Source organism: Poecilia reticulata, chromosome 16 (assembly GCF_904066995.2).
Source record: "Poecilia reticulata chromosome 16, P_reticulata-male-v2, whole genome shotgun sequence".
NCBI classification, from domain to species: Eukaryota; Metazoa; Chordata; class Actinopteri; order Cyprinodontiformes; family Poeciliidae; genus Poecilia; species Poecilia reticulata.
Window position 1 is genome coordinate 32,622,496 of NC_088845.1, and position 24,396 is coordinate 32,646,891.

General features: G+C 38.5%; 1 protein-coding gene and 1 long non-coding RNA gene across 6 annotated transcripts in view; one reads left to right on the top strand and one right to left on the bottom strand.

The window, feature by feature from the left end:
• ascc3 (activating signal cointegrator 1 complex subunit 3) overlaps positions 1-24,396 on the top strand; it is a 368,031-nt gene that overhangs the window by 205,016 nt on the left and 138,619 nt on the right. For all 4 annotated transcript variants that reach the window (XM_008432857.3, XM_008432855.2, XM_081597178.1 and 1 more), the window contains one exon: positions 12,237-12,371. In XM_008432857.3, coding sequence (XP_008431079.2) covers positions 12,237-12,371 — 135 coding nt within the window. The remainder of the gene's footprint in view (positions 1-12,236; positions 12,372-24,396) is intronic.
• LOC145547585 (uncharacterized) lies at positions 7,184-9,095 on the bottom strand. 2 transcript variants are annotated; one of them, XR_014083874.1, is made up of 6 exons: positions 8,958-9,095; positions 8,684-8,773; positions 8,518-8,594; positions 8,300-8,381; positions 8,148-8,197; positions 7,184-7,742 (listed from the first exon to the last, which is right to left on the bottom strand). It is a non-coding gene; the product is annotated as an uncharacterized LOC145547585 (long non-coding RNA). The 2 variants fall into 2 exon arrangements; XR_014083873.1 differs by having other exon boundaries at positions 8,296-8,381.

Genomic DNA, 24,396 nt, shown 5'->3' on the forward strand with positions numbered 1-24,396 from the left:
TTCAAAGACAGCATTTGGATGTGGCGCTGTCGTGGAAAAAAAATTGCTTTAACAAGAGTCTAGATAAGAAGAAATAAGAAATGTATTAAAACCTTGCAAGGTGAGAACAGAAATACAAGGGAGTCAATGGAGTCTGTCGAGTCTGCTCTGACCAACAGTGGATCTGGCTTCCTTTTATAGGTTCTGGTCAGAGAAGAGAGACTTGATTGAACAATAGGTGAACAATAGGTGTTCAATTTCTGATTGTGATGTACCAACAATTCTATGGAACCCAACCCCAATGGCCTGGCCATTTGTCCATTGTTAAGGAAAGGAGGTTGTTACTTAATGTATGAAATGCAGTCTCAATTCTGGGTTGAGGAAGTATCACCCCGATTGCCTCCTGGATCACAGACATTCTCTGCTGTTACGTCACACTGTGGAAGTCTATAGGAAAGCAGCTTGGCCAATCTCATGATAAAATCATGCAGACACAATGATCTCATCAGACACAATCTAAAACACAAGACGGGTGAGGGGCACATGATAAAATTTTCCATTACAGACGCTTTGGACGATCAACACGAGGTCTGGTCTGAGTGGACCCAGCTAAAAATGCTGGATGATCTTGGCCACTGTGCTGCAGATCAGTTCCAAGGTTTTAGCAATCCTTCTGTAACCTTGGCTATCTTCATGTAGCACAACAATTTGTCTTTTAAGATTCTTAGAAAGTTCTTTGCATTGAGGTGCCATGTTGGAACTTTCAGTGACCAATATGAGAGAGTGTGATAGCTATACTACAAAACTGAACGCACCTGCTCCGGCCTAGTAACACTAGTCACATGACATTTTGTGGGGAAAATGACAATGCTCAATTTGGGTGTAGTTACGGGTGTAGTCTTTTAGGGGTGTACTCACTTTTGTTGTAGGTGGTTTAAACCAGTGGTCCCCAACCTTTTTCTTATCGCGGACCGGTCAAGACTTCGAAATTTTGTTGCGGCCTGGTGGGGGGGTATGTTGGTGTTCTCGCTAAAGCCTGAATATGCCCGATTTGGGTTGTCTTGGCCCTTTTATCACAGCCTGTGGGGTTTTCCCTGACTGGGAACTACAATACAACCTGTTGAATGTGACAGGTAGCCAATCAGAAAGCGCGGTGACGTAAGAGAGGGGAATCCCAAACAGCTGACATATGAGCAACTGAGAGTTCAATGGATATCGGAGATGATATGTGGAAATGTTTATTATTATATGTAAAGGTCATTAATATAATGTTTATTCAGTTAAAAATGTTAACTTTGAAAACATATATTTGTCATGATGGGTCTACTGCTGTTTGCCCACATGCAGAAACACTCACAGAGAGATGGATGTAAAAGGATGTTTATTGCAAAAATACAAAATCAAACAAAGAAGCTCGGCTAGAGAGGTCAGCGGGTCAGAGTCCAGGTGCATCTGCATACAATGGAAGAGAGAGGTTAGATGGTTTCACAGGGGGTGAAAAAAGGAGACAACTAATGGCTGGGAGCTCTGTTCTTTCTTGAAAAACGAGTGGTGAATGATGGGTGGAGGTATGTGGTTCCAGGTTGAGGAGAGAGCTGATGTAGGCTGGCTGAAGATGGACCAGACATTGGAGGGTGGGCAGGTCAGATATGTCCCTACAGAGGAGCTGCAGAGCAGACAGCAGAGGCGTCACGGAAAAGGTTTCTTCTGGACTGGTGAACTAGAGGAAACCAATCCCAAGGGCCTCGAAGAATTCCTGAAGGAGATCAAACACACTGAGGAGCTAGAGTACCAAAAACTGGCAAACACTCTGGCAAGGAAGTGTTGGCTGTCTACTGCTCATATATTCCTCCAGACGATGATTCCTCTCAGGTGTGGATAGTTGAGAGCCTGCAGGCACGCCCTCCCCAGCAGAGTGACCCACTGGCTCCACCTGGTGGACTGGTGAAGAACTGAAAAGGAAACACTAATCCCCACCACCTGGAACCCAACAATATTCACCTCCAAATCATAGTGCAGCAAATAGAACGGCTGCTCCCGTTGTCTATTCTAAATTCCCACTATGTTGGGGGTTTTACTGGATTATCCTCTGGAATCGGGATGCTCGTGACTGGAATCGGTTCCTGCCGTGTGGCTGGAGACACAAACCCATCCAACCTGTTGTACTTTTATCAGCTCTGTGGTCACAGAGGTTTGGAGAATCAGCCGACAATTCTTAAATCTTGCCGTCTAAACCAGACTTAAGACTCACAAGCTCTACTCATCTCCTCTCGACCACTGCCCAAACGCTCTGACTCTGGTCGCTATGGTAATGTTTACATATTCCTTCAAAATAAGATAAAGATGCGCAACAAAAACGAACATTTTACTTTCGTGAAAATTTTAACTCACAATAATGACTAACGGGAGCCCGTTAGTCATTATTAATGGGAGCCCTGAGCTTGTTTCTCTGCAACGAGACGGTCCCATCTGGGAGTGATGTGTTGATTGAGCACAGCCTGCTTGGGGGGCGAAGCAGTTTGAAGCTTCATTGCCGTATTAGCAGCCGGTCGCCGCATGTTACTTAGAGCGGGTTTGGTGTGGGACTCGCCTACCGGTCTGGGATAAATCCATTCTCCTGTCTCTTCTCTGGGCCTTTTCCCCTTTGCAAAGAGACTTTCCAAAGACATCTTTTTACTCATTTTGCTACTTGTGGACTCAATGTTGACGCGCAAGTAACCGAGAGAATCCGGTTAAAAGATTTTCGAAATAAAAGATCCTCCAAACTCAAATAATACATAAAACACAAATATTTAATTATTTCTTGCGCGGCCCGGTACCAATTGGTCCACGGACCGGGGGTTGGGGACCACTGGTTTAAACATTAATGGCTTTATATAGGGAAGAAATTTTGAGGGAAGAATAAATTTACACTGTTATATAAGCTGCACACAGACTACTTTTCATTGTGTCAAAGTGTCATTTTGTCAGTGTTGTCCCATGAAAAGATATCATTAAAAATCTGCAGAAATGTGAGGGGTGTGCTCACTTTTGTGATATGTAAGAGGGGTGGGTGTAAAAATAATTTTATACTTCTACCCACTCCTTTGAATGTGGAAATATACTTTAGTACTGTTCTTTTGTTTTGTTTGCTTTTTTTGGCATTTATTTTGTTTGTGTATAACTTTGTTTATTTTTTTATTACACTACATTCAAAATAAAGTCAAACTCAATGGGAAGCCTCTGTAAACATTTCACCACAGATTCTAGTTTGGATTTGATTACAACGTTGGGTCATTCTATGTCGTCAATATGCCTAAATCTAATCCATTCCATTTTTGCTGTGGCAGGTATAGTTGTAGAGTTGTCTTGTATTCTGCTCTGATCTTCCCATCATCTTTGCAGGGTGATGTGTAGTCTTATGCCTCTCCCATGCTACATCCAAAGCTGAACAGTCGAAGCATGCTCTTATGTTAGCAGAACATATATATTTGCATTCCTTTCCTATGCAGAACAGATTCTCTGACGGGACACCATGCCCTTGCTGTATCATCTGTTTTGGTTTAATGAAATGTTCCCAGAGAGAACAGCGCATGGTTCTGCAGACAGCATCCTCCATGAACAAATATGTTGCAGTTTCCATCCTGGAAGGTTTTTTTTTTAGCTATTTGACAGTCTTTGTAGTTATTTAATGAAGAGTTGTACGAATGTACATAATTCCTCACCATGTCTGATAAATGTTCTCAAAAAGTATTCATGTCACCTGCAAGTACAAATACCGGCTAGTGGAAACGGAATAGTTGAAGTGAAATAGCAACATTATTATCTGAGCACAATTCTGCATAAAACACAGCTACAATCTTTTGACCTATCACACAAGACACCGCACACAGCTCTGTGTGACTTAGTTTGACCCAAACTGGTCTTGAGAAGGGGAGGCAGTTGCCAATTTTGGGCCAATTTTGACACTTCATATGAAGTATGAGAGCCTTTACACCACACTGTTCAGTAGGGATGCACCAATTTATATACGCCAATTTCCTTAATTTTGGAAGATCAGTGCTCAGTCGATACTTACATGTGAAGCTGATCTTATCCATCGATCTTATCTACCTCAGCAAAGGTCTAAAAGTCAACCACTGTTCTTTTCCACTCAGCCGTGAGAGAGGTTTCACTGACAGACCAGCCCACTAGTTCCTGCACATTTGCAGTTAACAGTAGACACCCCACTGTTGTCAACTCAACGACTTTCAGCAGATCAAGCTTTCTAAAAATCAGTAGAGATTGGCGATCAGCCAGAAACTGCAATCAGTGCATCTCTACTCTTCAGTTTTGGTCTTATCTAAGCAAAGAAACATTCATGTTTGCAGTGTTCCTAAACGACTCAGAAAACTACAAACAGGATTTTTTTAAAGGCTTTCTTTCTGCTATTACTGCATAAAGGTCAGATTTGTGGAGTTGATGGCTAATAATTGTCCTTTGGAGAGATTCTACCAACTGAGCTGAGAATTTCTTCTCTGAGTTATACTCTCTTATTCCAAACCTATGATTTGGCCAAATAACAGTTGTACTTTCCTCAAAGTAAATGTTCAAACCTTGCATATTGTTTTAGAGCCTAACCCAGCTTTAAACCTCTCCACAACATTCTCCCCAAAACCCCAAATAATTACACTGGACGAAAAGTGGGATTTTTGACCCTGTATTCTGACGCGAATGGAGCTAGTCAGCCACAGATATCGACAGTTGGCAGGGCAGCGCAGTTTCGTCGGCCGAATGCGGAATCCTACGAGGAGGTGAAGGGGAGGGGGGGGGTTGTTAACAGCTTAACGACTCTTCCTAACGTGAATAGCAACAGGAGACCCACGTGAATTGTCAGTCACTGGATGAAAAAACAATGACATCACAATTCATTACTTACATGTGATTGGTTGGTAGATATCTCCTTATTGGACACACTAAACCTTTATAATTACAGGCCTGGTTAAGCTCCTCCCCTAATAAATTATAAAAAATAACCCAGAAATAAAAATACACCAAGCACAAGGCATAAGTTTAAATTTTTTATTTTTGTTGAAAAAGAAATATGTACATACATGCATATAACACATCTACAAATAAAGAAACCACACATATATAAAATGAAACACATCTCCAAGAAACCACATATATATATATATATATATATATATATATATATATAAAACACATCTACAAATAAAGAAACCACACATAAAATAACACATCTATAAATAAAAAAAAAAACTTCAGTTTAAAAAAAATAAATAAATAGATTACAGCACAAAATGCTTGTCTACTTCTGGGCCGTGTGGTGGTGGCTTTCTTTCTGAGCATGATCCAACATACAAACGCTTATGACGCAACATGCTGTATTTAGGGTTCGCTTCAAGTCTCTCTTGTAGTTTGGAGCAGAGGTTGTCGAGCTCCTGGCTGCGGAAACTTGGTGATCTCACAATCCAGCCCGATACACCCTCAAAGACGCCATCCTCTTCATCAGACATGAGGTCAATGGTGACACCTTCCCAAAAGGAAATCTCCTCTGCTGCCAGGATGCTCTCCCTCGCCTCCAGCAGCTGTTGACACAGAACAGACATTAAGTCATAAAGAATCTTTATGAAAACATATTGTTGAAACTATACTGACATTTTAAGTATCTTGGTTTAGAAACAACAAATATGGGGATGTGTAATCCATTTGTCATTGAAAACTATGGCTATGTGGTAAAGTATCAACTCCTGAATATCATGTGAATAAACATGATATTTAACAAAACATTGATAAAAGTACTTAAGTGATTTGTCATTAACCATTGAGGCTACATTAAAATTATTGCACACCATCTTGTCCCAAAATGTTACAGCTTCTTAAGAAAATTACTTTTTTTTTTCACTGCTGATTGCATTCATACACACATATATACAAACATGTGTAGCCGTTGACAAAAGGTTGGAAGAATCACACCGGGGTCAGGAATCAGGATAATTTTATTCCTGTTCAAAACAAGAACATTTTTGTTCCAGCAGCTCCTGGGCTTCAGCTTCCTCACACACACCTCTCCTCAGCGCAGCTTTACGCAAACTGACGCAGAAATACATTAAAAAAAACCAAAATTCTGAGATTCACCAATATTAAAATAAATCTACAGTCATACAAAACAATTAAAATAAAACCTAAACAGAAATAATCTACCCTATAATCACAATAACATAGAAATATACTAAATACATTAATTTAACATCCAAATAAAATTTTAAACAACACACATACCTGTTCAAAACAAGAACATTTTTGTTCCAGCAGCTCCTGGGCTTCAGCTTCCTCACACACACCTTAACCAACCAAAAACCCCCCCACAAAATAATCACTTTGGCAAGGAAAACGTAATGGACGTTACAAACGTGAGAATTAAATGCCCAGTGAGGTGCTGCTCTAAACATAAAACAATTAATAATATATATAAAAACTTATGAGTTTATAACATACTTTTGAACATTTTCAATATTTTAACACGCAACCAGAAAAACGCTTACCTCTCCTCAGCACAGCTTGGCACGAACTGAGGAGGGCAGGGGGAACACACAGGATATAATGCAAAAACAGGAAATAAGAAAATAAAAGCAACACTTCGGGTGTCATTGTCTCTCATCACTCCCAGATCAGACCGTCTCGTTGCAGAGAAACAAGCTCAGGGCTCCCGTTAGTCAGTATCGTGAGTTAAAGTTTTCATGAAAGTAAAATGTTCGTTTTTATGGCACATCTGTATCTTATTTTGAAGAGATATGTAAACGTTATCATAGCGACTAGAGCCAGAGAGGGTTTAGGCAGTGGTCGAGAGGAGATGAGTAGAGCTTGAGTCTTAAGTCTGGTTTAGACGGAAAGATTTAAGAATTGTCGGCCGATTCTCCAAACTTCTGTGACCACAGAGCTGATAAAAGTCCAACAGGGTCGATAGGTTCGCGTGTCCAAGGCAGGAGCAACACGAACCGATTCCAGTCATGAACATCCCGATTCCAGAGGATAATCCTGTAAAACCCCCAACATAGCGGGAATTTAGAATAACCAAACACGGATGACGATGTAGAAGCAATAGTGATAGTTTGTGGAGTCATTTGAAGAGATAAAAGAAAAGGCGGTGAATAAAAGACGACGGAGCAGCAGCTCTATTTGCTGCACTATGATTGGAGTGAATATGTTTTTTCATAGTTAACATTTTTAACTGAATAAACATAATAATGACCTTTAGATTAATAATAAACATTTCCACATACCATCTCCGATATCCACCGGACTCTCAGTTGTCAGCTGTCAGCTGTTTGGGATTCCCCTCTGTTCTGACATCACCGCGCTTTTTGATTGGCTACCTGTCACATTCAGCAGGTCGTATTCTCGTTCCCAAACATGGAAAAACCCCACAGGTTGCGATAAAAACTCCAAGACAACCCAAATTGGGTATATTCAGGATTTAACGGGAACACCAAATGCTTGTCTACTTCTGGGCCGTGTGGTGGTGGCTTTCTTTCTGAGCATGATCCAACATACAAACGCTTATGACGCAACATGCTGTATTTAGGGTTCGCTTCAAGTCTCTCTTGTAGTTTGGAGCAGAGGTTGTCGAGCTCCTGGCTGCGGAAACGTGGTGGTCTCACAATCCAGCCCGATACACCCTCAAAGACGCCATCCTCTTCATCAGACATGAGGTCAATGGTGACACCTTCCCAAAAGGAAATCTCCTCTGCTGCCAGGATGCTCTCCCTCGCCTCCAGCAGCTGTTGACACAGAACAGACATTAAGTCATAAAGACATTTATGAAAACATATTGTTGAAACTATACTGACATTTTAAGTATCTTGGTTTAGAAACAACAAATATGGGGATGTGTAATCCATTTGTCATTGAAAACTATGGCTATGTGGTAAAGTATCAACTCCTGAATATCATGTGAATAAACATGATATTTAACAAAACAAAACATTTGTCATTTGTCATTAACCATTGAGGCTACATTAAAATTATTGCACACCATCTTGTCCCAAAATGTTACAGCTTCTTAAGAAAATTTAATATTATTTTTCTTTTCACTGCTGATTGCATTCATACACACATATATACAAACATGCATGCAAAACTGATGCATTTGATTCAATTGTAACATCTCTAGTAATAAATCTTACCTCCTTTCTTTAGCTACATCTGGATGACTGGCAGTAGGTCCTGGATGCAGCTGGAAAAAATTTTTGCGCATTGTCAATACATAGCATAATTACATTATGTACATAAACAATGTTGAAGCATAAAATAACATTCTAAAATAGTAGATACACACAGTTGCATCTCTGTCCTCATCACGGACATCAGAACGTTCCTGAAGAGTCTGATTGACACAAATGTGACTCATTCTGTGGAGTCTGTGGAAATAAATGTAAAATGAAAAAAATATTGAGGCGAATATATCGCTTTCTCAAAAATACTTAAGTAAATAAGTTAAAATTATTCTCAACCAACCATTATACAGTCGGGAATCAACGCAGTGATTATACATACCGGCTTCATGACTTTGTCCTCAGATCCGTCCGCCATTTTGTAGATCTTTACTGCGTTCCACACTCTGCCTTGCTGTACTGCGTTACAACAAAATAAATAAAATAACGGGAAGATCAGTTTTCCTTACAAGTGTTCACTATTCACTAAATGTGAAATCATAACTTACTGAATTTCTCTTCGTCCTGGTGGACTCCATAAGAGCTCCTCGGCACCGTGGTCTGAGGTCTGGCTGGTTCTGCTTGGCCATTTTTCAGGTCTGAAAAGATCAAAGAAGATGCGAGTATTTTTAAGAGTTCAGAACATCACATGTAATAGAGATTACAATACAACATCTCACCCTACACTTGTTTCGGCATTAAGAAAACAACAAACCGCTTTCTGCAAGAAACAAACAAAGCAACTGGCCTCGCTCCACGTGTTATTTATAAAAGCTTTTTTACAGTGAGTTCGGCCTTGTTGTACCGCCGCGGTGTCATCTGTTGTTTTCCACCGGATCATTGCTTAATATCAAAACCATACTGAAAACGTAACTCCGTGAAATAGGACTTTTTCCACCATTTCACACAACGCACGGGTATTTTCGTTCATGTTGAGTGTAGCAGTTAGCACTCGTTACCACCAGTGCAAATCTTCCTCTGGAGTTTAATGGCGGCTGCTTGACAGACTATGAAAGCTCATTACTGCCACCAACTGGACTGGAGGGTTAAATGAAAGTTGACAGAAAAAAACACATTCTAAAAGTTATTTTTTCAAAAGTTACGTCACAGTATATTTTATTTTTATTATAATTAATTATATGTTTATTTACTCAATTCTACTTTGAGCTGTCTCCTTTTTAGTTTATACAGAATATGATTCATAATCCGTGAGTTATATTTAATGCTTAATTAACAAAACTTTTAAAAAAGAATACAAATGTTTATACTCTGTCAGAAGGTATCACAAACTTTCAACCATTTTGTTCTTCAATTTAAACTTAAGAGTTAAGCAACTGAATACTGAAAAATCTGTAGTTTCTTAAGTCCTGTATTGTGTTGTGGAATGACCACTACCACTCCAATATAGCATGACTCTGGGTCTTTAAAGCAATCAGTGAACATTAGTTTGAATATTATTCACAAAAATACTTTATGTACAATGAACCACTCTGGAACATGTTTTTTTTTATTATTTTTTATTAAGTTGTGCAATTCCTCCCATCACAAGATAAATCTTCAGATAGGAGGAATGTCAAAGTAAGATCACGTTTCACAAAAGTCTATTGTATGTAATCATGCATATTCTTCTTTTATATCATCAATTCAACCAAAACTAAGTTTTTCAGTGCTCCTAACACACATGTAATATATATTTTAATGGATGAGATAGATTGTTTTCTCCAAACATACTTCTTTATGGTGAACAGAAATTAAAAAGGATTAGCTACAAAATGAATAAGAGTCAAAAGGCGGTGCTCAACAGTTGATTTGCATTTCCATGGCACTCAGCAACTTCATTTATAGGGGGATAGGAGAACACAGACACACAGCGTTTTTGACCATTTTTGGCAATGTTCGACTTTGACCAAGACCTCTTGCCACAAGCCCTCAATCTCCATGCGCACGGCAGAACAAGGTGTCAATAGCTGATGAAAATCCCATTTTTTGTCCTGTGTTAGGTTTGTCTAATAGGTCTAATATTTTCTAACAAACTAGGGTATTCACAGAGCAGCTTTGTTGAGGGAAATGGAACTAAAGAGGGAGTATAAAGTATTCTTTTCACATGTTTCAACTTTTTATGAGGGAGGAATTTCTAAAAAGGTAGTTTTTTCATCTTAATACTTATGCATTGCTTTATGTTGATTCATGAAATAACATCCTAATAAGATCTATTGTATTTTGTGGGCGTAATTAGGGGTGCACCGATAATTTTGGAGGATTGGTTGTATCTCAACAGTTCTCTGTTGCTCTGCCATCGAAGAGGTTTGACTGATGGACCCGCCCACCAGGTCATGTTGGCACTTTTGCAGTTAACAATAGTGGCCTACTGCAGCCAAATAAACGACTTTAGTGGCTTTTCAGACAAAAAAAAAAAAAATCATTATCGACCAAAATAGTAATTTTTTAAAGATCGGTGGAGATTTACAATGAGCCAGGAACTGCAATGGTTGAATCACAAAGCAGATGTTTCTGGACTGATAGCAGTCATAGAGGCTCAGTGTTGTAAATTATCTACCACAAACCTTGTTTTTCTTGGAAGCTATCTGAAAATGTCTCAAGGCCTTATTTGCCCCATTGTAGACCTCCTTTTCTTCGTTTCCCCACTCGAGCCCATGCACCACCTTCCTCTCATTCTGCCTCCACTCTGCAGCCGCAGAAGGCCTGTTGGGAACATGAGAACATTGAGACTTTGCCATCTAACTTCCATCTGCTGCTGGAGTTGAACTCCCTACCAAGCACTGTTTTTATCCTGCTGATTTTATCACAAGTACACTCTCACACACACTCACACTTTCCCTTCTCTTAGACAGATCCTTATGATGAAGCATCTTGATCATCCACCACCAGGAAGCTTTTTTTTATTAGCATGTTTAAATACACTGCTCCAGTCCACCTTCCATGTTTTAGCTACTGAGTCCACTGCACAACTGGTAAGACCCCTTCTTCACTCAATATTAAATTGTCAAGAAGTGGCGCTGACATATATTAATTTCATAAGGGTGGATGTGATGGATGGAATTTCCTTTGATTTTCCCAGCATCCTCTTGGTGGGAAGCATGCTCCCAGAACAAAGTTTAATAAGTTGAGAATCTGGCGCTTACGTTTCCACACAGCTCAGTGGTGCTGATAAAACACCTCCAATAAATAACATTTGCTACAGTGTTCCCTCAGGACTGTGTGTGTTGGAACAAGCACATAGCTCACTGCTCCTGCTGCATGTCTCTGCAGTCTGCTACTCTCCTTTGCTCTTCTAGATCTTCATTGGATAAACAAACACAAAAGCTTCTCAAAAGTAAAAAAATTGTAAAAAGTCTTTTCATTTACTGTCATGAAAAATGCAAGTTGTCAGAAGACTTTTGCTTCCTTTTTCTTCTTTCCCATTCTGATATCACTTCATATACTTAGTGAAGGCTAAGCTGTGAGGTTCTAGGGTTGTTTGTCTGGTGGGAGATGGACTGAAGATAAAAACAAATCAGATTTCAAAAAGGGACAAAATTCCAAATTCTAGGAGTACAGTTCACAATGTCTGCACTGAAACTAAAGTATATTTAAACATTAGAATATTTGTTTTCTTTGAGCACCAAAACAAAACTATTTTTGTTTTATACAGTGTCTTTTAAAAAGCATTTACATCCCTTGACCTTTTCCACTTTAGTCCCATTACAGATTAATTGTATTTCCATAGCATTTGTGTGACCAACTATTTTGTACTAAACTGTGAATTAGAAGGAAAATGCTGCATGATTTTTAAAGTTTTGAAAAATAAAAATCTGAAAAATCAGGCGTGCATTTTTATTAGGCCCTCCTTACTCTGATACCCCAAATAAAATCCAGTGCAACCACCTGTAGAAGTTGCCAAATGAATATTGGACACAAAATAAACAAAGTTCACCTGTATGTGACAGCATGTAAGTATGAAAGAACTCTGTTGGGGGCATATATGTTTTCAAACTTTAAATTGTGAATCAGTTGTTTCTTTTTGCATTGCTTTAATTTTTTTTCTGTATGTTTGTTGAACAGGTCATGGTTTTCGTTCATGCTCGAAATGCCACAGTGAGGACAGCTTTTGGGTTGATAGAGATGGCAAAAAACCGAGGAGAAATCCGTTTCTTTCTGCCAGACCAGGGCCCAGTCTATGGCCAGTGTGAGAAACAGGTAAAACAAAAAAAAAAACACATTTTATGAGATTTGAGTCTTTTCCAGGTAAGTTGCGACAGCGTTTATTTTTTTCCCTCCTTGATGTAATATTAACTAATGCTTGAAAATCCTCTTTTGAAAAGTAACTGTAAAAAGTAAAGTACAGGTGCTGGTCTTAAAATCAGAATTTTACGAAAAAGTTGATTAAAATCAGTAATTCCATTCAAAAAGTGAAATGTATTACATTAATTCATTCCATACTGAAATATATATTTCTAATGTTTATTTGATGATTATCACTGACAACTAATGAAAGCTCCAAATTCAATATCTCAGAAAATTGTAATATTATGAAAAAGTTCAATATTCATGACCCTGGTGCCACACACTAATCAGCTAATTAACTTAAAACACCTGCAAAGGTTTTAAATTGTCTCTCGGTCTAGATTAAAGTAAATATTGTACTTGCTTTGGAAATTAAGATCCCAGAATCTGGAGGAAGAAAGGAGTGGCACAGAATCCACTTTCCTTGAGGTTCAAAGTTTCCACAGTCAGTGATGGCTTGGGTGCCATGTCATCTGCTGGTGTTGATCCACTGTTTTTTGAGGTCCAAGGTCAACACAGCCTTGGAAGTTTTTAGAGCACTTCATGCTTCCTGCTGCTCACCAATTGTCTGGAGATGCAGATTTAATTTTCCAACAGGACTTGGCACCTGTACACATTACCAAAGCTGCGAGCACCTGGTTTAAGGACCATGGTATCCCTGTTCTAAATAAGCCAGCAAACTCTCCTGACCTTAACCCCATAGGAAATCTGTGGAGAGGAACATTTGATTTTCCAGACCCAACAATTCAAAAGAACAGAAGGATTCTGAAGGATTCAGAAGAATCTGAACAGAGCAACCTAGGTTCTAGTAACACCTGAGCAGTGCCACAGACTGATCGACTCCATGCCACGACTCCATTGCTGGCTGCAGTAATCTGTGGAAAAGGAACCCCAACTAAGTACTAAGTGTTTAACATGCTCATACTTTTTATGTTCATATTTTTCAGTTGGCCAACATTTCTAAAAGTCCTTTTTAGTATTGGCCTTAAGTAATATTGTAATTTTCTGAGATACTGAATTTGAGGATTGCATTAGTTGTGAGTTATAATCATCAACATTAAAATAAACAATTGAAATATATCAGTCTGTGTGTAACAAATGAATATAATATAAAAGTTTCTCTTTTTGACTGGAATTGATGACATAAATCAACTTTCATGATATTTTAATTTTATGACCAGTAACTGTACTTGTACCTCAAAGTGCTTCACACTACATTTATACACACATTCACACACTGATGGTGGCAAGTTACTGGATAATAACCACAGCTGCATTGGGTAGTCTGATGCACTGATCACCACCAGCAGGCAAGGTGAGTGAAGTGTCTTGTCCAAGTCAGTGTGCATGGTTCTGTTAGCAGACTCTCTGAGTTAATAAGGTAACATTATGATGGGCCTTTATTAGAACTAACCTGTGAAACCTTTTTCAATGTTAAGTTTCTCCATATAGAACAAACTTCAGAGTTGCCTGAGTGAGTACCATGACACAAAGGAATAAAGAAGAAATCTCACACACACCATAGGCCGCGCCTTCAGTCCTACATGGTCCCTTTTTCTAAGTGCAGTGAAAAGAGAAACAACCAGAACTAGCAGTGTGTAGATATAATTATAGTAGCAACGATCCATGCTTTATCACCATGATTTTGGGGGATCAACATGTTAGGTGCTTTTTGTCACAGTTATCTGAAAGTGTCTAGAGTCCCTTTCTTTTTTTTTTTTTTCCTACTCGATTCTTCAGAAGGGCAGAGGTACTTTGATGACATGTTCATCCACTGCTGGTTTTCTAATATGTAAATGTCTCATATTGTGTATAGTAAATGGTAAATTGTCTGTACTTGTATAGTGCTTTATCAAGTCCAGAGGACCCCAAAGTGTTTCACACCGCATGCATTCATGCACGTATTCACATACTCACACACCGATGGTGGCAAGCTACTGGATAGTAGCAATAGCTGCCCTGGGGTAGACTGACAGAGGGCAGCATTTGGCAGGCTAGCAAAATTCAGCTTAGAACCTTCACACACTTAAACTTTCAGCTCTACCTATTCTGGTTTCCAGGTCCTTATTTTTATTTTGTCAGTTGGTTATTCATAGACATATGTAGCAACACAGAACAATATGTGAATATATCTCAAAAACAAACTATTTGTCCGTAAAAGAATGCTTCTGTTTTTATCCTCATTCCACTTGTTTCTAGTATTAAAGACTAACCTACTACAGTTTGGGAGCGCTGGATGTTTTGATGAACAGCCTATAATCACTGTGTGTGAGCCTTTACTCATAGTTTCAGTCGTATATTACATTCTGTGTGGGCATGAAGAGAGTGTGTGTAATTAATGGTCTCTGTGCTGGAAGAGTACACAGAGGTGGAGCTTTATTCTTTCTCAAAGGACAGTCAGTCAGACTCTAACTCCCATCCCCATTTTTAAATCTCCAGCAACAGAAGCCACAGTGATAAATTTAGTAACCTTTTCCCCTACTCCCTGGGGCTGGGCCAAGATTGATGTGCTTCTAATCTCTTCTCTATTTAAATTGGATATGTATACAAATCAGATCACTTTTCATGCTTTGTATAACTGGAAACAGAACAGATTAGTGAACTAAAAATGGTGCATTGTGACCTGGTTAGTCTCTGAAACTGTACTTTTAAAGTACTTCTGCAATACTCTGCAGTTTATGTGCATACATGGTTTTTTTATTTAATAATGTGTATTATCCACTCCATTAGTTTAACTTTGAATGTGATTTTTATTTCTCAGTGCACTGCCAGAGGAAGGGGCATCAGGATGACTCCACTTTAAACCCACACAGAGATAATGCACTGCTTATTTGCTCTCTGGAAATTGCCCTGCATAAATATTTATAGGTGTTTTTTAATCTCCAATATGCATGTGCAGTGAAATAATGCCCCTCTAAGGTCACTCAAATAATTTAGCATTTATTTATCCAGCTTTAGATTATTTATTTTTCTCTCTTCTACCCATGTTATTTAATTGGCTTTATCTCAGGGGTTGGAGAGGCTGTCAGTCAAGCTTAGATATCTGAATATTCCCTCTAGAGCCAGTTATTAAAAGCAGTTTTTCTGTCTGAGCTGTGCAAATAATCCACACTAAGACCAAAATGGCCACATTCAAAAAACATACTGAAATAAAGCTTTTTCCTCATGTTTCTACACTTGATATTTAAATGTTGCACTATGAAAAGAAAAACTGTGGGTGTGTGAAGAAGAAACAGAAAAGTATGATGCCTGTCTTTCCTGCAACATTTACACATTACTTTTCTCTCCACTGATTGCACAGAGCGGCTTTTTAATTTGAATATGCGACATGTGATGTCAGAGTTTGTTTAAAACTGGTCTTGGCATTCTCGCCTTAGTGAATACTTTATACTTACCGTAAATGAATATACAATGACTGCTTTGTTGGTTTGACTCCTGAGAGCTGCTTTGAAAAATTATTATGTTTGTAGTGTACTACAATGAATATAACTAAACTAATTTAAATCTAGATTTAAATCAGATTTGTTTGCAACATTTAAATTACATTTCAGTTTAGTCTTTCACACACTTGTTACAAATCCTTCATCATTAGAATCTCTTTGGCTCTGCAGAAATTGCCCTCTGCTGCTGACTGTTTTTTTTTTTCTTTTTCATCCAGTTTTCATTTCACTTTTGGACAGTGATCTTGTGATCATTGTCACAAAGAAACCACTTCTGTCTCTAAAAACATAAGCAGGCTGAGGTTGTAAAACCAGAACAAGGGTGGACAGAGTAAGACAAAGTTAACCATTTGCTTGAGTATCTACAGTTTGCTTAGTGAAAAGAACTGTTGACTCCAAAGTACATACATGCTTTATGTCACTGCCAAATCTGACCATGAGTGCTTTTTATAATTCAGGATATGCGAAAAACTGAAGAACAGCGTTGCGCTGTAGATGGGCTTTTGTTGGATTTAAATAAAACAATACAATCAAGCCTTCTACTGGTCTTTGGATGTATATTTTTAAATAATATTACAATTGTTAAGGAAGAATTTTTATATTACTGTTAAATTTAGCAAAACTCTGGCTCTGATACTTCCTTTTGATCCCGGCTTCTCTCGCGTGGCCACATACGGGGACAAAAACACAACAATGCGTGTTGACGTCACAGAATTACAGAATTTAATCCAATCAGAAGAAAATATAAAATAGTACAGGAAACTAAAGAAAGACAGATACAAACATTGTTACCTGAGACAAGAAGACAAAGAAATATCAAGGACGTCCTTGGAGAAAGAGCTGGTGCAGAAGTAAAATAAATCAGCTTTTTTCTGAATTGTTTCCCTTGTGCACAAACTTTATACCTGTAGGTGTGTTTTCCTCTTAATGTATTCAAATAAGGCGTATCTCTACTTGACCAATTGGAAGGCATCTCTGGCCCTTTTAAATTTTAGAAAAAGTCCCGCAGTTTGGTCGCAAGATCAAACACCTTTTGTTAAATAAGGTAGAAGCAGACTCTCCGAATTCATGGTGGTTTATGGTTTTCACAGATCAGTGTGAAAGGCTAGAACTTCCTACTGATTGTTTCCCAACAGACAAAGAGCAGATCAGAAGATCTTGGCAAACAATCTGCTTTAACTACAGTAAAATATATCAATAGGTCAGAATATGTTATAAATTTTAAAACTATAATTATGGTATTTCAATCAAGTCATGATAAATTCTAAAACTAACTTATTTTAAATTTATTTTCTTAACAGTATCCGGCCTCCTGTGGCTCTACAGCCATCTGGGCAAAGAGAAACGGATGCAGGAACCTCACAGGTAGCTGTGAAATTCTGGTTTCTCTTCTGCTCTGCCAGGAACAAACCTTTAATACTGTATTTTAATTCAATGAAAAGTTCTCCAAAAACCCAATTTGTTATTCTGCACTCAGCATCTCCAAAGTTTAGTTCTGATATCAAACCAAAAGCAATAGATAATAAACAGAAAATAATGAAGTACAATTCCTGTTTCTAATTAGGAATTAGAAACAAATAAGACTTAAGACATTCATTCACCATAAACCTAAGTATTTTCTAATACTAAACAAAACATTTTCATGTGATTCTAATATAGTCAGAAATAATACAATTTCAAATACATTCATCATTAACTAAATTAATTCTAAAACAAGATAATAGAATTTTTAGTCAAAACATGTTATTAATAACTAAGAAAAATGTCTTACAAATTAAATGTTAGTGATTTAAAACATTTTATGTTATATTCAGTTTTTGCACCATGTCAGATGTTAGTTTGGAAGACTTCTTGTCCTGGTTACGTGAACCGACCAAAGTTCCCTTTCTCACAGTAATTCAAGTGATACTGTCCTCCACCTTCCTGCATATGTTAATTTATGACCTCCTGTCTTTAATGATAAGACCCCAGGGGTCTGAGCTGAAGCTCTCCTGCAGATCCTATAGTTCTTCGGGTTTTAAATCACTAACACAAACCTGTTCAAACTTAAGAAATTCGTTCTAAAAAGGTTTAAACTGTTTTAAACACTCAAAATAATAATTTTTCTCAACACAATCCATTGCTTATAATGTTAGTCTGTCAGTTGCAGAACTTAAGTGCTATGTGTAACAACACATAAGTGCTATGTGTTGTTACACATAGCACTTAAGTTCTGCAACTGACCAGAATGAGGCTTGGTCAGACAGAAATGATTTAAGTAATACCTCACACTTTTTTTTACATGCTGTGAGAGTCTTTCACACACTTGTGTTTCACACCAGCAGGAACAAGGCAGGAACACAAATGTTCCAGCAAACTTCTCTTTCTTTGTCATTTATGTTGCTGGCAACCTACCAACCCACTTTCTGCAGACCCCAGACTGAGGGGATACCTGAAAGGGCTACTGAGGCGAGCTTGTCCGCAACCTGCTTTCCGGCTTGAACATGGCCGTCACGTGTCATCCCAGTGCTACACAAGATGATTATAACCATCACGAGCTCCACTGAACCCACAAAATTTCATGGCACCACAGCCATGGGGGATCAATGAACTTCGGTAGCAATGTCGTTTTGCCTTCCTTGAAGGCCCGGGGAATGATTCCACTGACCAACCACGTTGTGAGTAGCTGCGCCAGTTGCTCACCCTGAGGATCCCAGTTCAGCAAACCCTTTTTGCTGATCCTGTCTGGGGTTGGGGCTGTGCCGTTTTCCATTTTGGTTAGGCTTTCCATCACCTCTGCAGACCGGATGGGTTTGTAGAACTCCCAGTTGTCGGAGACTAACTCCCCGAGCCTGTGGAACTGCCCTCCGACTTCCCATCTCTCATGAAACGCTTCGTAGATCTGGTCCGCCGGCAGGGGGCATTCCTGACTCTCGGCACCATCAAGGATCTGTGTGAATACCAAAACTGGCACTCTCAATACTCACGCCTTTGTTGGGCAAGACGCCTTACCCAACCCTTCACTTGGTTGTGCTCTCAAACGGGAGGACAGGCCCTACCGTTCCGCTCCACTCCCCCACCCACCCTAGAGATGATTTCAGACGCTGAGGATTCGATCAGCAAAGGGTTCTGATCTACGTCCCTAATCAATGCAGCAATTGGTAAGGGACGTAGTGGGGCTGCACAGCTGGAATAACTGCATCACTGTCATCACCACGTCTTCCACTGTAACTTCAGCAGATTGGACAGGCTTCCATTATGTGCAGTAGGGCTCTCATAGCTGCAGTCTCTAGCTCCATGCAGACTAAAAGCTCTCCTTCCACCAATGTTTCCAGAAATATATCTTTGCTTGTGGTTCCTTCTTACTGTTTACCTTGAAGTCGGTACATTATTTGTTTTTACATTCAAAAGAACAGTCCTGCCCCATAATTATTAGTACACTTGTGTCCTTTTATTTACTGATAAAATTGCATTTCCAAAAGTATACTTGGATGTTTAATCATCTTTATTCATTTTATAAATTTATCATGATTTTAAAGAAAATGGCTTTTTTTTCTTCTTTTCTTTTACAAAAGCAATTTAAAAATTGTATCAAAGAGAAAACTGATTTCTTCCAAAAATCATTTAAAATTATATTAAATATGAAATAGGTAAATATTCACCTCCTATAAGTCAATATTTAGTAGATGCACTTCACAGATTGCCATTGGAATGCATTCCACTCCTCCATGATGACATCACAGACCTGGCAGATGCACTTTTGGCTGTTATCACAAAACTTTAGTTACATTATAGCTCTGCTTAAGGAGCAGTGGGAATGCATTAGGATACACCCACTCAAATATATGATGAAATAATAATCAGATGTTATTTATTGAATTAATTTATTTCCTAAGGTGTCCCTCTTGCTTCATCCAAATACTAAAATGATTTTATAGAGTTGTAAGAATAAACTAAATTAACCATGTTGTCTGACTTAAAGGCACTTAAAGTGTGTTTGGAATTGGTTTCAGAATATGACTTGCATTTGGGAAGCATCTGGACAAACTTCTCACAGGCACTCTTTAATTTTGCTTGCTTTGACTTAAACAATCCACCCTCTTCTCCTCAACTATCTCCACACCCTTCAACACAAACTCAAAGAGAGATGGGCAGATTTTCAGTGGATGATAAGAGACACCTTGTGGTCCCATAGGTGTGGTGCACATTGTTTTATAGGTCTGTCTCTGTTTTTAGAGAGCTTTAAAGCTTCACCTCACACCTTCTAAGAGGCTTTAAACAGAGCATGCATGGCATAGCATAGAGTATTTTCTATTAAAAAATCAGTTTTTAGCAGTGATGATATGAAGCTACAGAGATTTAAACTGATGAGAATTTTGCTGTTGTGGACATCATTCTCTTCAATTCTTTGAATCTCTGGTCTTTTTTGAAGAGCAGCTTTCATGTGTTTTTTAAAGATCCACTGATGCCTCTGAGTTGGAAGCCCCCAGGGACTCTGCACATCAACAGACAAGGCTTGTTAATGTCATGGTTTCTTTTCATTTGATGCTATTTTTACAGCTCAAGTCCACTGCCTGTCCTCTTACTGCTTGAGTTTATGACAATATGTCATCTGTCCAAACTCCCTCCTCAAAGCGCTGATCAACCACAAATAAGCCACACCTCAATGGCTGCTTGAAACAGGAGTGACAAACACACCTACTGTACTACAAAACATATTTTCATAATTAGACAAAGGCTTTTTGTAAGATGGTGGGAGAGTGTAAAGAAAATTGTGTGAAGTGTTAAGTACTCCTCCATCCTGCCTGACTGTTCTGGCACGACAGCTCATCTGGAGTCTCATGCCCTCAGGGAGCAGTCTTGCATGTTATCATGTTATTGCAAACAGTTGCACTTCCATTTTCTTCTTTCATTTCCTGCTCATCAGTGTTAAAACATTGAAGTGTGCCACTAACCATGATCTACAACAAAAAACTTGTCTGTCTTCAAGTCAAAAGTAAAAACAGTAGTATTGTCAGTCACAAACACCTCATTTATGTTTGTTGTTAAACTATGAATGCAGAAAGATGCAGACTTTTGCCCCTGATATTCTCAGCTCGACTTTGCCGAATCCTGTTTTCAAGCAGCTCTGGTTTGCATCCTTGCTGCACTTTAATTTGCACAATTGCATTATTTTTTGTTTTCATGTAAGTTGAAGTTAAGCTTATTTCTCCTCTTTTTTAAATTTTGTTTAGCTTTATGTGTAAAACTCAGTTACATCACAGGTCAGTTAGTTTTTTAAAAATGCAATAATTCTACAAAGGAGATTGGAAAATTGCAGACATATTTTTAGGACCCTGCAATGCTAAATCTGGCTGCTAAAACAAAGCAATGCAACATAGCCCAATATATTTGTTTTTATCTTTGATATCAGCAAAATATATTATTTAAAAGCAAAAAAGAACATATTTTTCACAATACCCCCAAGGTAGTTCACAATACTGTGTATCTACATTTATGTTTCCATGTAGAAAAATCTTGTATCTTGTAGGTAATCACTCCAGCATGTTAACACATTTTGATCACCATCTAAGTTAGGATTTTAAGAACAAAACATTTTGTGGAATGATCAGCACAATTCTGATAACCCATTCTAATAACATGGTGGTGGCCTTACCACCACCTCCATGGTCTGCGGTGGTGGGAAGGCCCGGTGGTAGATGAGATTCACCTGAGATTCCTTCAAGTTCTTGATGTCCTGGGGTTGTTTTTTGGCTGACACTACTTTGCAATATTGTGTGGATATTGGAGGTAGTTCCCCTGGATTGGCAGACAGGGCAACTACATGGACATCACACTCCTAGATTTCATCCCAAAAAAGAGAGGATAACTTATTATGCTACCACTGTTGCGTTCCAAAGTGTACAGTTCAATGTGATGCAACTCTACTTGTTTCTTTTCATTCCCTAAAGATGATGAGTTGAGAAAAAAGTGAATTGTCGACATTCAACAGGATCATTTTGTGATTATGAATCACACTGAGGTCTGTAGTTGTCATTTTGTGCCAGCTGAAATAAGGGAGCCATCAAACCCACAAGAATGTTCCTGTTCATTTTGAATGGAGTAATATCCGTCTTCCAATCCCTCGCCCTGGTGTTTAAGAATGGTGACAGAGTCCAGATTCTCCAAAGGATGGACAGGAGGAGGAAATTGAAGTTGTACATCCTGACCTTGACTAGTGCTCGTCCTCTGCAGTGCTAGGTGCATTGGATTTAGCCAGGGGTGAAAGTTGTTTTAAGTTCTTGGAGGTACTATGAGAGTTACACAGCCTTTATTGCTTTGCAAAAATGTAATCATATAAGTGTGTATATATACACACTTGTATGACAAGTGTGTGTGTGTGTGTGTATATACATATATATATATATATATATATATATACACACACACACACTTTTGTCATAGTACCCCCAAGAATTTAAAATTACTTTCACCCTTGTGTGTAGTGCAATCCATTGAATTTCCTTGCCGTATTTCTTTGAGCTTAGCCGAGTTCGTTATTCATTTACATAGCTCCATTCCGTCAGCAGACATAGTGTTATTTGTTGTGGTAGTCACTGTGAAGGCCTCTTTCAACTCACTTTAACTTAAAATTAAGTTGTCTACATAGAGAGATGAGTTGATGGTTTCTACCGCTTCTGGTTCTTTTGACTGGTATTGTCTCAGATGTTTTCTTATAGTAGCTGCTAGTAAGAATGGGCTTGATGAAGCTCCAAACACCACTCTTGTCATTCTGAACATAAGCAAATGTTCATCTGTGTCATCTGAGAACCACGGAAATTTCTCTGATGGCAATATTTGCAGAAATGCCCTTTTAATGTTGGCAATATGATGTAGCCTGAACATTCATCAGGTCTGGGTTTAGATTAGGGCCTGTTATGAGAGAGTCATTCAGGGATGGGCTTCCATCCAGAAGAAGCATCAAACAAAACCCTTAGTGTTGTTGCCTTGTCTTCTCATCACTGCTTGATGTGGCAAATAGTGTGTCACACTGCTTGCAACAATTTCCTCTCTTGGCACCTCCTCAACCATTCCTTCCTTTAAGTAGTTCTCTACTACTTCATGGTATCTGTTGTACAGCACATCTTTCTTTAGTTTTCTTTTCAAACTCATCAGTCTTTTGCAATGTGGTAGTTGTCTTGGAGGGGGGTAGTATGTTTGTTGCCATGGGAACTCCACTTTTTAACGTCCATCCTTAAAAGTGGAAGTTTCCTCAAACCGTTGCAACACTTCCAGATCTTCTGGGCTTTCTGGCTTCTCATTTGTGATTCCCAGGGACTAAAGTTCCCAGGATGCTTGGAGCTGTTTGTCAATCTGGGTGTCTTCATTGAACTGAATGTGCATGCATGTTTTTTCTGCCAAACTGGACATTACTACTAAATCATTACTGATATAAATTTGTTCTAAAAGTATTACCGATTGCACTTTAGGTAACTTTAGTTTAAACAGTAATGATTTCTTAATTAATGTCAAGTTGTCATAACAAAGACATTTTGAATAATGTCAACTTTGTATTAAAAGTGTCATAATTTACCGAATGACACTTTATGACAACAGTCATAAATATTCATGAAGGCTTATTCATGTTCATGACAGGTGTTATGTCATGTTTATGAAAGTGACATGTCAGTCTTATTCACCCCCCTTCAAATAAAATGTTACCAATGTTTCATTCGTAATGTTTCAAAAGAAACTTAAAAACCCAGATTTGTTCCTTTAATCTGGGTTTTTAGTCCAGATTAAAGGAAGTCTGTGTTTTGGCTGTTTTACAATTTTCTGGAAGTTTGTCTCAATCGCTCAACGTGTCAGGGCTGCCCATTGAATCCGTTATATTAACAGTTGAACCCCTCTGCAACAGACTGGCAACCTGTCCAGGGTGTACCCTGCCTCTCGCCCAGAATGTTGGCTCTAGATAGGCACCAGCAACCCTCCCGACCCCACTAAGGGACAAGGGTGTATAGAAAATGGATGGATGGAGTTGAACCCCTCGCAATTGTGCTCAGATCTATTATGGGTATTAACTTTTATGGATTTCTTTTCCTGCTCTTCTTACCACTGTAGATTTGGTCAACTGTCAGGCTATAAGCCAAACTTTAGCAAGAGTGAATTGTTCCTGGTTAATGTTTTAGCTAACAGTTGCCCATTGCACATGTTTTAGGGTCATAAATCAGAGCTTTACCTACTTAGAAATCCAGGTCACACTTGAATACAAGGATCTTTTGGCCAGTCCTCATAATCTTAAAATTAGTGTATTTTTACTTAAAACAAGCCAATTTTACTAATACAAATAGAATATATGAGATTTATTTTCTTAATACATAGAACATTTTTCTTAAAATAAGAAAATTTTACGCTATTTTAAGAAATTCAGTGTCAAGTAACATTTTCTTTACTTGAGATAATTTTTCTTAAAATAAGATAATATATCTTACTCGTATAAGTAAAATTGGCTTGTTTTAAGTAAAAATACACTAATTTTA